The sequence below is a fragment of the Adiantum capillus-veneris genome, chromosome 20 (assembly GCF_014529385.1).
Source record: "Adiantum capillus-veneris isolate H3 chromosome 20, ASM1452938v2, whole genome shotgun sequence".
NCBI lineage: Eukaryota > Viridiplantae > Streptophyta > Polypodiopsida > Polypodiales > Pteridaceae > Adiantum > Adiantum capillus-veneris.
The window spans coordinates 67,895,826-67,908,625 of NC_140950.1; the positions used below are offsets into that span (position 1 = coordinate 67,895,826).

The window sequence follows — 12,800 nt, forward strand, 5'->3', positions numbered from 1 at the left end:
AGATGGCACGCTTGTTCATGTACAATGTGTTCAAGTACCATGGTATGCCACAATCGATTATTAGTGATCGTGATCCTCGCATGACCAGTTTGTTCTGGAGAGGATTGTTAGAGAACATGGGCACTAAGCTCAAGTTCTTGTCTTCGTTGCATCCACAAACTGATGGACAGTCAGAAGAGGCTAATTCTACTGTCTTAGATCTGCTGAAATGCTATGTGTCAGATAATAAGGGCAAGTGGGAACAGTATTTGCCTATGCTTGAGTATGCGTACAATAATACGGTGCATTCGTCTACTGGCAAAGGACCTTTTGAAATTGTTGAAGGCGGCAAAAAGGTTCCTCCCATTCTGCATACAAAGAACAAGATCTTTGAGGCAGATCGATATGTTGAGAACATGGATGCGATGTATAAGAAAATTAAAGTAGTCGAAAAAGGTTGCTGATTGTCACCGTCGTGAATTGCTATTATCCCCTCATGATTGGGTTCTATTAAGGTTCAAAAAGGCAAGGTTAAAGAAGATGAAGGGCAAGGAACGACTGTTTCCTAAGCTCAGCATGCGTTACTATGGGCCTTTTCAAGATCTTGACAAGATCAGTGATGTGGCTTATAGGCTGAAATTGTCTGATGCATGGAAGATTCATAATGCGTTTCACGTGAGTCTTCTAAGACCCTTCGTGGGTGATGTGCCAGAAGATATGTCAGATGAGGATCAGCCAGAAGTTGAGGAACTTGATGAGATCTTGGTACCTGAGCAAGTTTTGGCACATAAGGACATAAAAGTTAAAGGACAAGTTGCAAGACGCTATTTGGTGAAGTTCAAGAACTATCCGCCTATGGATGCAAAGTGGATGGAAGAGCATGAACTGTATGAGTCACCAAATGTATTGCAGCTTTACCTTGAAGCCTTTGGGTTACATCCTACTTATGCCCCAACCCAACGTGTGGAAAGGAGGGGTAATGATAGAGCTAGTACGTCAATTGTACACATGAACTCAGTGTAATATATGGTAATGACAAAAGTATGAAGGTCTCATTAAGTCATTTGTATCTATGTGTTATGACCTTTCTTGTGGATACATGCGATTATAAAAGAGTGTTGATAGCACAAGATCATCAGTGGCGTGTATTTATGGTATGCAATCGAGGACGTTTGCGATTTCAAGAGTGGGGTATGTCACGGGGAGATGGTAACTGTTAACTATGTCACGAGGATGTGGCAACTGCTAACTTTAGTTGTTGGTTTCTTTCCAATGGGTTTTGTTTTATTTTTGAGACCCTCTTCTTGAAGTAGCAAACAGTCGAACATTGTATGGCCAATGTGAACGGTAGTTTCACCCATAGATGGGAAGTGGTCGGCACTGGAATTCGTATAGTAAGAGGATGTGTAGGCTAAGAGCAAGATCATATAGGTCCCCCTGTCGCACTTAGCAAGTTGGTGGATACTAGGGAGTCAACTCAATAAAGGCCTAAAGTCAAGGTGTGACTACCATCGGAAAGTATCCGACAGTTGGGCCACATTGCACTTTTGGATGCGGTCCCAATGAGGATAGATGGTCAGATGACCAGTGGGAGCCCAACGGAATCATTTCCTAAAATTTAGGGAACTCCTATTTTGGGCCGTGAAATGTGTTCGTGTCATTAGCTCCGGTATGAATAGGGGAACATTTTACAACTCTGCCGCGAAGTCAACTGAGCGACCAGTCGGGAGATTTTTAAGTGGCAGACCCGAAACGAGAAAATGCTTGTAAATGCGCCAAGTGATAAAATTTCATGAACTTGCCCCTTCCAGAAAAATTGGCGCTGAATTCTTAAGCTGGGAAGAGCCTCACTTTGTCTCTGTCACATGTCAAGAGCTATGGAGTGCTTCCTTTCCCCCTTATGTACAGTGCGGTGCTAGGAGTGATGCCCTGCACGCTACGCACTGCTCTCTCTCTCTCCCCTATGAGAAGTAAGTTATGCCCCTCTAGCGGGCTTTTCATTTGACCAATGCATAGTTATGTGGGTTCATGCACGATTGCTGAGGCAAGAGCCTCTTGCATAGGTACTGGATTAGCTAGCAGCTAATCCCCCGCAGGTATAGGTGAATTCGGAGAGGTTTCACGTGAGGAATCTCGTTCGATTCAAAGGGCAAGTAGCTCTACAGGTGGGGGGAGCTCGAGGTCTTGCTACAGATGCGATCGGCACGCGAAACGGAGCCCAAAACAGGGAATTACAGCCTGCTGTGTATTTTTGCAGGTTTAGGGTTTCGGCCCTAAACAGACCCTAATACCCCAAGGAAGTTCGGGGACGCGAGGGGACCGCTGTACAGGTGATCTGGCGCATTTTCGGGGCAGAAAACAGAGAATTCAACGTGCTGCAGATTCTCGCCAGGTTTTGAAAAGTGTCCGTATGCGTCGGGAAAGTCCTCTATTGCGTGGGGATACTGACTGTGAAGCGTCCTAGTACAGTTATGCTACCGAAATCGGGCCAGTACAGATGTTTCTTAGCCTAGATTGTGCGGGGCAGCTCGTAGGAGATCATAGGTTTTCTTCCCTCTGTTAAAGAATAAAGAAATATCGAAAGGGGGGCCAATTTTGGGGCCTACAGGTTGTCGGCGTCTGCTCGGAGCATTCTAGCTTCGGAGCCGTGTGTGTACTTAGGTGTTAATCCCCGTTACATGTTACCTTTGCAAAGTACTCTGTGTGTGTCTAAAGTAAAGAATTTCGGGTGAAAGCCAACGCCTACCGCCCCACGGGCCGTTTTCAAAGGCGGCAGGGTTACCTACTCTCGGGGTGTTATTTTGGTCACACATACACTTCCGAAGGTGGTTTTACTACCTCGGGTGAGTTGTGGTTGGATTAGATAGAGTGTGGAGTATTCGCACCTCTCGAACCAATGTTTTATTTGCAGATAGATGGGCCATCGTGCCAAGGCTTGTCCAGGCAGGAGAGCTCGGCCAACTCCACAGCCACAAGCCCCTAGGGCTGGCCCTACATCGAGTTCCGAGGTCCTCCCTACGAGGGATTTAGAGACCCCCAGAGATCCAGCTTCAGCAGCGACAAATAGCCAGACTGCTGAGGGATGGCACCAAGTCCATGGCCACCATCGACAGGGTCAGACACCTCGCTCTGGTGGCCGTTCCAATGTTCCTCACCAAGAGTTGGTTCCTACGGGAAACCTCTTCAGACATCTGTAGCAGGAGACTACCCCCGACCGCTCACCTACAACTCTTGTGGGTAGGAGGATCCGCCCTATCCCTTTCCCCCTGGCCTCCTCCAGCCACACCCCCCGTTTCCCCACACCTAACATCCCCCATCCCCCATTCACCACAAGTTTCATCCTCACCACCATCAGCCCGGGGTGCCTCCTCTCTCTCCTCTAGCTGCTAGATCCGAGTGCATTTGTGCTACATGACGCTCCTTTGGCAGCTCTTTTGTTGCAAGTAGGTTGGTTTGGGAGAGGTAGCTCTTCCTTCGACCTCCCCTCTTGGTTGAGACCTTGGCCTTTGAGGCTATTCCAGGGGGCCTCTCTAGTTTCGACATTAGGAAACGAAGAGGCCTCTTCAGCTATGCCTTCACTCGTTTTCTTGGCGACCCCTAGAGGCGGCTTGCTTTCGGGTTCATGTCCTGTTTGTTGCGGCACACACAAATGCTCTAGACTCTACGGTGGGTTATTTTTGTCCACTTTGTGGTTGGGACTTGAGGATTTGGACCTTGCATTCGACACTTGGTTGGCTTCTGACTTAGGCCCTTGAGTTCTCCCGTCACACGAGGGACCTTGGGATAACTGATTTGGTGCAGACGTTATGGCCGATGGAGTCTGGACCCCTCAGATAGGATTGGGGGTAGCCATGCTACTGCTCACAGGGGTGAATTGGCTTCTTTGGGAGCACTTAGGTATGACTTGAGGATTTTGGATGCATGGCAGCATGCAGGCTTTCTTGCTGCCAAAATGCTAAGTGATCCTCCCATGTCATAGATGTGGTCACTAGCGTAAAAAGTTAAAACGATCTATCCTAGATAGATCCACACCCCCTACTCTGCGGTCAGACCAAGAGAAAGATGGGGACCGGCTTTGTACGACCCCCATCTTTCTCTTGGTCTCACCACAGAGTAGGGGGCGTGAATCTATCTAGGATAGATCGTTTTTACGTTAGTGACCACATTTGTGACATGGGATGATCAGTTTGCATTTTGACAGGGACTACTTTTTGAGATCATTAACGAGTGATTCTCACGGTGTCAGATAGATAGAGGGAGAGGAGTGTCATGCTACGCGTCCGAGAGAGGACTTAGGTGGATACAGAGCTCATAGAGTTGGTTGTGGCGCTTTGGACAGAGTATTTGGACACGAAGAAGGACCTCGCAACTAGAGCGACCACTGGCCTTGTGGAGCTTGGCTGAGTCAGCAGCTTGCTTAATTGCGACTAGGGAGAAGGAGAAGCGACTCTGACGGGGCATTGCCTCCTTGCAACGGATGCAACAATGTCACTTAGGCAACCCTCGGATAGAGGAGCAAGTGCAGCATGCTCGAGAGGAGCCGATCACCATCAAGGAGCGGCACGACGAGTTTGCCTTTCATCGTCAGGCTTTTCAGTGGATTCATGTGGGCATAGATGCCTTGTTTAGTCACTAAGGAGATGCGCCAGAGGCTGGAGAGCCGGCTTCAGCCAAAGGAGTTACAGGAGGCCCTCAGGGCACTTCCCAGGGGTATGCCATGGGGAGGATCGTATGACTCCCAGTTTTTTCTTGGAGTAGTGGCTGGTGCTTTGTTGAGACCTTTGTAGTGCTTACCAGCACATTCTGCACACTCGGGAGATGCTAGACAACATGAGTGAGGGATTCATCTATCTTATCCCCAAGGAGGGAGGCTCCTTGGACGAGATTCAGCAGTGGTGATCCATCACCATTCTCAATTAAGCCTTCAAAATCTTAGCAAAGGCTAAATTTAAGTTTGAGAATTCAGCCGCTACTTGAGAGCATCATACATGAGACATAAACGGGCTTTGTCAATGAGCGTAGTATCCTTAACGACATTTTCACCTTTTGGGCGAGGAGAGGATCTTGTGGTACTCCTGGATTTTGAGAAAGTGTATGATAGAGCAGACTGGGGTTTCTTTGAGGGCACTATGCGCTAGATGGGGTTTTCAGATGCATGGATTAGGGGTGTGTGAGCTCTCTACAAGTGTGCGCACAGTTAGGTGTTATTGGCAAGGGGAAGAGGGGAACACTTTATACTCACAGGATTGGTTTGAAAGGGCTTCCCTCTTGCCCCCTACCTGTGTCTCTTGTATGTTGGGGCGATGAACCGGTTATTGACCCCATAGGAGGTTGGTTTATGTGGTCTGCAACTACTGATTCGGGGAGAGGAGCTTTTGGACACCGAGTTTGCTGATGACTCAAGCATGTGTTTGCAGGGCAGGGAGGCCAACTTGCACACGTGCTAGCAGGCCCTTGAGGTGCTCTGTTGTGCATTGGGAGCACTGATCAAGTGGCGGAAGAGAGCGGATTTCTAGGTTGGTAGTGCTCCAATCAATGCGCGATTGGTCACGTGGAGAGGACTCTAAGTGGATTTGTCTAGGGACACTAGTACGCTATTTGCGGTGCTAGGTTGGTTTGGATCTGTTACGAGGGGCAGCAAATTGATCTTCTCCTCCTCTCCATTAGGAGGAAACTGGTCCATTGGAGTCCGATCTTGCTAGCAAGGTTGTAGTGGCCAACCAGATGTTGTTGGCTACTATGTGGTACATCACGTCTTACTGGGTTTTCTTGAGTTCTTGCATCAGCAAACTAGAGAGGTTGATCAGGAACTTCTTGCGGTCAGGGCGTGATACACAGTCGGCTCCGGTCAAGGTTTCCTGGCAGGTCATCACTATACCTTGCTCTCAGGGAGGGTTGGGGATCATCGACCGAGCACGGCAGAGTAGTGCCCTCCTGGGGAAGCTTGTGTTTAGAGGACTTCTTCCAGGGGAGGAGCCCTAGAAAGAGTTGTTGCTACATCGGATTTGGGCGTGGGTCCCACAAACGGGCGGGCCATGGAGCCCTTTCCACCCACTGGATTTTCACAAATATGTAGAGAGTTGGCCTAATCAAGACATGGGAGGACCGCTTTGCTGCAAGCCTACTTCGAGCTTGGGTGTCGCTGCGGGGTGGCCTTGAGCAGCACCAACCCACATGCATTGAGGACCGTTTGAGGCAGCCACTCGTTTGGAACCCTATGGTCAGCACATAGCGAGGTCACATGGTTGGTAGCTGACCTCATATCTCTTGGGGTCCCATGGCAAAGGCTCTTTTGGGGACTCGTTGCAATGTACAATACTTTGTGAGGAGATATAGGGCATTCATCTGCGAGACATGAGGGGGTTGCAGAGTGTGTCAGGATATTGTAGAGGCTATACTTCCAGAGTGGCACACCTATGGAGCAGGTAGCTCCCTACTGGATGGGAGCTTTCAGGCAACTGGAGGTCCTCATTGTAGTTAGGGCTTGCTCGAACACAGGTTCCTGCCTGTTCTTCGAGGTTCAGAGGGAGGGCCACCTCCACTGAGTCACTACCGAGGCACTAGAGGCCGCTAACTGCCGCTTTTAGCGGATTAGAGTTGTGGACATCTGTTGGAGGAATTGTATCAAAGACCCCGACGCGGCAAATCTTGAGGCAGGACACTAGTGGCTCCGGGCTTGGGAAAGCCACCCCCTTGTGCGAGTGAAGTGGGACCCATGGGAGTGGTTTTTGAGGGATCCCTTTACTCCAGCCGGTCTCACTCGGACCCCTTTCTTCCAGTACATAGCTCGGCTGGGTCAGCCACATACTGACAGTGCGAAGAGAGGCTCCTCCTGCTACAAGAATTCATTGGCAAGAAGAGGGTCTCACCGTCTCACGTCGGAGTTCTTGGCAGGATTCTAGGAGAGCCTGTGGGACAGCAGACACACATCAAGCTACGGTGATCAGGAGTTGGCTGGTGCACAACGTTTCTCCCCAATATGTTCCACCTGCGACCACCGACAATGGAACCATTAAACAGGCCTATAGCCTTACTAAAGGGCAGTAAACTTTATCTTTACATCCAAGATGTGAGTTTTGCCCCTATGCTGCAAGGTGATCTTTTTGTTGAAGACATCTAGCACTCCATGTATAGAGAACATCCATGGGATTCACAACAAAGCATCATACCCTACCAAAGGCATGATATAAAACTCTTTAGTGTCCACAGACGAGTGAATATGCAGACACAACTTTCCAATGATGGGAGTTACACACTTTGAATGGCCAGGACATTCAAGACCTGCCTTAGTTGTATACCCCATTTCTTCAGCTATAATGTCCAACTTGATAGCCAACTCTAGTGAGCTAAAGTTTTGCTAAGCACCTGGATCAAACAAAATAAGCGTTGCCTGATCCTTGACTTTACCCCACGCTTTGCATTGCTCACTGGCATCAAAGTTTGGTCTATCCTCCACCATATCTGTCACTAAACCGGCCGTGGGTTTGGGCTTTTTTCCTTTCTTGTCCTCTCTCTCATCTCGGTAAGCTCCGCTTTTCTTCTTTGGACAATCCACAGTAAGGTGACCAGGGTCCTGGCTGCTCTCAAATAAAGCATTTACCTTCAACCATTAAAGCCTTCTCTTCCTCGAAAGACTTGTGCACAAAAGGCTTTTTCTATTTCTTGGCCTGTCGTCCAGACTACTCGACTGAGTCAGGCTTTCAATCTGTCCTAACATCAACTTCAAACTTATTCGACAGCCATGCAGATTCAAACATCTGGTTGAAGTAAACCCATGTGGCGGGTGCGTGTCCTTGCATCAAAAACGCCGTCCACCATGAACACGCATTTCCTTTTAAGAAAGTGGTAGCTTTCCGATTGAAGCCTCTCTAAGATTCCCCTCTGCATATGTAGTATCAAACTGTTGGAGAAAGGTAAGACCCTTCATCTTGTCTTCAAAACCACTAAAACTGTCAAACTTCACAGCTGCGAGCATATTGAGGTCGGGCAATTGTCTCTCTTCATCTGCCTCAACTTGCGAGACCTCTTCTTTAAGTTGAAGGATTGGCTGCTTATGTTCGAGTAGATTGTGTTTTTTGTAGTGTGGTAACTAGTGTTGCTCTGTGATTCCACAAGCTAGACCGTACATAGCATGTGTGAAAAGATAGCGACTTTGTAGGCGATAGATGCAAAGCCCAACACCAAAACCTTGAAACTTCTTCTTGCTTCTCTAGCAACATGACCCTTTCCACATTCCATTTGACAATCATGCCTCCTAGATATCTAGAAATTTTCTTTAATGCAAAAAGAGGAAGCTCAATCTTGTCCTTGTAGAAGTTGGAATGGAAGCAAAGGAAATTTGGATAGCTCAAACTCTTTATGTACTGTTCAAGGGAGAAATTCTTCCCCAGGTCTCCGTGGCCTCATCGAGGGGGACGAGGAAGAAACTTGTCATCATAGACAACTGGCTACGAGAAATCAGAACCAGGTGTTGGTACATACACATGAAAGTCTTTATATATGTTCTAGCAATAGGAAAGAAATAATTTTCTACATAGAAGTATACCTTTTGATTTCATCTTCTTCGACTAATGTAGAGTTCCATAGGTCAAGAGAGCTCTCTATGGAAAAGGATGAGGAGGGCGTCAATGACGTTGATGGAGGAGTTCTCCCCAACGAATGATTCCAAGCCTTTCCCACATTGCCTTGGACTATACCTCCGTTGGAAGCATTGTGGCACGTGCCGCTGCATCCTTGTATACCATTGCTAGTGCCGCTGCTGGTTCGTCAAACTCACCTGCTATTACATGAGCGTGCATGAAAGAATACTTGTCATCAGTAGGGTCAATTATACTGTCATCCTCTTGTAATTTTGGGCAACTACAGCAAGGTAATAGTCCTCTCTCAAGTCAAATAGTTCCATGATGTCATTAAGCATTTTATAATGATGATCACCGATGGGGAGGGTAGGGAGGAAATTTCTTGGCAAAGCTCCCTCTGGCAGATGTACACCCTCTGATAACAGTAAAGCTCTACTTGGTGGTGCCACCAAAGGTTGACTACTCTTTGCCTCCTTCACTTTGTCTTTGTGATCGTCTAGATTTACATTCAAAAACAGTATGAACACAACATAGTATTTTGCTACACGACACTACCGATTATGCAGTGGACATTTGATGTCATTCCTACTCAAATGCACCGATAGCTTGAGACTACTCTTGTAAAAAATATCTTTCTTAGAACGCTCTGAGCTTATGTCCTTTATAGGGACATATCGAGCATCCTCGAAGTTAGACGAGCCGCTGACTGTCTGTTGTTGGCAGGCTTGAAGAAATTATACAAGGAAATCTCCTGTAGAAGCCACCTAATCTTGAAATGAGAAGATACGATTAAAAATTGGCTTGATATTCTGCTCTCGCTCAAATGAAGGCTAATTTGGTAAAGAAAATGGAAGAGCTTGTCCTTCGGTGCCTCATTAGAGCAAGGCCGCTCCTCCTCTATCTCGATCTAGAAGGGATCCATTCGCGAAAGGAGGCAAGAAAAGCGAGCTCATGTGTTCCTCAATTTCGGCATGATCCAGTAGTGAGGATCTGATGTCCGTACTGGTCTGTGGTTTTTTGAGATTGTTTGCTACAAGCTGGGCAATACTTTAGCACGCCATCTATTGAAACTTTCCTCAGGGCTATTTTTGGGGTTCCCATTCCCGGTTCCGTGTTCCCTTCTTCCGTCCCATGTGACAATTGTGAGTATGTCATCGCAGGGAATGGCAAGACCCGGGTTGCCATTCCCATTTTAGGTTCCATGTGACTACAAACTTAGATTATGAATTTAAAAGAGGCTTATCTATGGATGCGAGGTGAACATGCGATATCCGTTTTCAGGTGAGATGTTGCAACTTGCAAGGGATCACAATGCCATTATACAGGGTTGTGTGCCTTTCAATGTGATGAAACTGCAGTTTTAGCGAAACTTTAAACTGTGTTTTGGCCCATTGAATATTTTCACATTACATTCATGAGTTGCATTAAAGCCTGATAAACTGTGTGGTTCTTGCCATTGCCTCTTAGAAGGATGCTTGAAGACGGGAATGTTAGAAAACTTGGCTTGGTTTAGGCTTGTCATGCTAGATATTACTGGGACAATCAAGTTTGGCAATTAGAGGGACCTCGCTTAAATGGCTAAACCCTAAAAGCAGGAAAGGAAATTAGCAGAGAGAGTTTCAAGCTAATTACTCTCTGAATATGATGAAATTTATTGGCACAATCTCATCCCTTGTTTGTTTTTTTTCTTCTCAGTCGTGTGTGGTGTCTGGAACAGGTTGAAAATAATACTGGATTGGACCTATGTTGTAGTTTTGAGAGTCAAGGGTACAAGAAGGTCATGAAAATACCAGCTTGGGGAACAGACACATTCTTTGTTAGGTGGGCCTCTCTCTGATACTGAACATTGTTTGCAACAAATGGCTTCTGATCCAGTTAATATGGTTTAACCTCTATTGAGGGATATAAATTGTAATATAGACCATGTTTCAAACTATTTACTTGCCTGTTCAAGGAACTTGATCTCGAGAAGAGACTTGTGGCCAGCAAAGACATTGTCATCGGTATCCTTCAACCTTGAGAAAGGAGGTGTTGGTTTGTCCTCCCCTGTTCATGCATCCCTCTTGGAACCAAGCCTCACTGCCACAAGAACGCGCTTGGAAAGGGAAGATGGTGAGTCATAGCTGCTTTGAGGAATTTAGTAAGGACTGTGTTTTTCTATATGCCAGGCCCTTGGCCAGATAGAGGGGTACAATTTTCTCTCTGATGTTGAGAGAGAGGATTTGTGATGCCTCAATATGCTTGACCAGGACGCAAAAAAACTGCTGGACCCATTCTTGTTGTGGAGGTTTCCAAACAAAGCCAGGTTTGAACTATGAGCTGTAAGCTAATTTAGTTTCATTCAGGGTCTTTTGCTGTCTGATTTTGAGCTGGCTTTGAACATGTAGGATGGCATTATTGTGACAGTTTCACCCATGACACGCATCCATAATTGTAGTGGGCTTTCAATGGAACTCCGATGTCGGCGTCCACATGGTGATGCTGAGGGAGCTTCCGTGTTCCTGAAGGATGGAGATATTGTTGATGATTCGATGGGTGCTTTTGACGCCCTCAATTTAAAAGGGGAGCTCAAGAAGGCATTATCCTCCTTTGGTCTTGGTAGGTTTGTCTCGTCTTTGTAGGTTATTGAAATGTGGTATTGCAGGTATTTTTTGTGTAGTGGAATTTAAATTTCTCAAACCTTATAATCACTACAAGACATGTTATCCACAACATCTGTGTGGATATATCATTGAAAGGTTCATCTTATATTGGATAGAGCAATGGCATATGCCGAGCGTGATACCCATGGTCACTCAGGAGGAGACCTAGAGGCTAGATACCCACATTATAGATAGATTGGAGCTATCATTGACTGCTACACTGGGACGGAGACACGGCCCAGACTTCATATGGAGCCGGCGGTGGGGAATAAGCGTGATACCCATGGTCACTCGGGAGGATACCTAGACATTCACAATATAGACGGATTGCAGCTATCATCAAGTGTTGCACTGGGACTGAGACAAAGTCCAGACTCCATAGGGAGGTAGCACTGGGGAATATTGGGCAATGGGTGTAAGCCTGATCCAGCAATATTTTTTGCGTGAGTGAAAAACATCGCTAATGGAAGGAATGGCAGTGCCGTTTGTGAAGCTCTTTCGTCGAGTGACGATTATGACAAGACTCGAAGAAGCAGCCCCAGCTAATTCCGTGCCAGCACCTGCCAGGAGGAACATGCCAAGGCATCTCAATCGCATAGAAAATCATCTTTCAACATGAGAGATATCCAATTGAGAGAGCTTTTTAGGATGTCTTTGGATCCTGGATGTACTTTTAGATAGAGAACTGTCAGCCTTTAGCTTAGGCTCATTTTCTTTCTCCCATATTAGAGATATTTCTCATTGTATGCATAGTTTTGCTCCATGGGCTACATCAGCCTATTAGTGACATGTATCTTTTGTTCTTTCTATACAGAGATACCTCTCTCTTATCTCACACACATTGCGAGTGTTATCATTTATGGTAATCATCTCTTATGAGTGATGAGAGGTTTGCACAACCCATCTTTTTTGTCCTTTTATATGCCTGTTGTGGCATGACACTCGGCCCTTTCTTTCTCATTTGAAAAACTATCCCCTACTATAAACACCTCAAGTGCACATTGCTGCAGGTCAACATATAAGAGGTACATCAAAGTGAACTACAACCTTGTGTCCTCAATTCAACACCAAGAACACTGATACTACTTACCATCTTCCTCCTCCTGTGATAAGTGGAACTAGATACTTGCAGTAATGCCACTTTTTCTCTCACCATCACCTGGTCCACTATTGCTGTCATCTACTTCCTCTACTAAGTCGTATATAGCAAATACTGGGAGCAATCACCTTCAAATAACCTTTTTGTATCATTTTAATTATAGCCTTTATGACTTATTCTCATATTAAAAGTAAACATTTAGGATTTAGCTTGTTGATTGTCTGTTGGCTTTACGCAACCAACTCTACCAGTTTCAACACATGAACCTTCCAATCTCACTCTAGTTAGCCTCTCCCATATGTAGCGCGGATAATGTGTCGTGCTCTCTATAGTGTGGGTGCCCCTCAGTGCAATGTGCGTGACAATCTCACTCAACCAATGGAAACTCACTCAAACAGAATGAAACAATGGATAACAACAGAACAACAGAGACACAACAGTGGACCAAAACATGTGGACTCTACTATCTTAAGGAACCATGTACAGACTCTGGTGTGGCAG

At 46.3% G+C, this 12,800-nt stretch overlaps 1 protein-coding gene across 4 annotated transcripts in view; it reads left to right on the plus strand.

Moving 5' to 3' along the window:
- LOC147432665 (vacuolar protein sorting-associated protein, putative (DUF1162)) overlaps window positions 1–12,800 on the plus strand; it is a 303,484-nt gene that overhangs the window by 144,972 nt on the left and 145,712 nt on the right. For all 4 annotated transcript variants that reach the window (XR_015185566.1, XR_015185565.1, XM_086492512.1 and 1 more), the window contains 4 exons: window positions 10,276–10,379; window positions 10,513–10,670; window positions 10,808–10,863; window positions 10,946–11,156. Coding sequence is in view for 2 of the 4 variants with exons in the window: in XM_086492512.1 (XP_086348638.1) it covers window positions 10,276–10,379; window positions 10,513–10,670; window positions 10,808–10,863; window positions 10,946–11,156 (529 nt within the window). In the remaining 2 variants the exon portion in view is untranslated. The remainder of the gene's footprint in view (window positions 1–10,275; window positions 10,380–10,512; window positions 10,671–10,807; window positions 10,864–10,945; window positions 11,157–12,800) is intronic.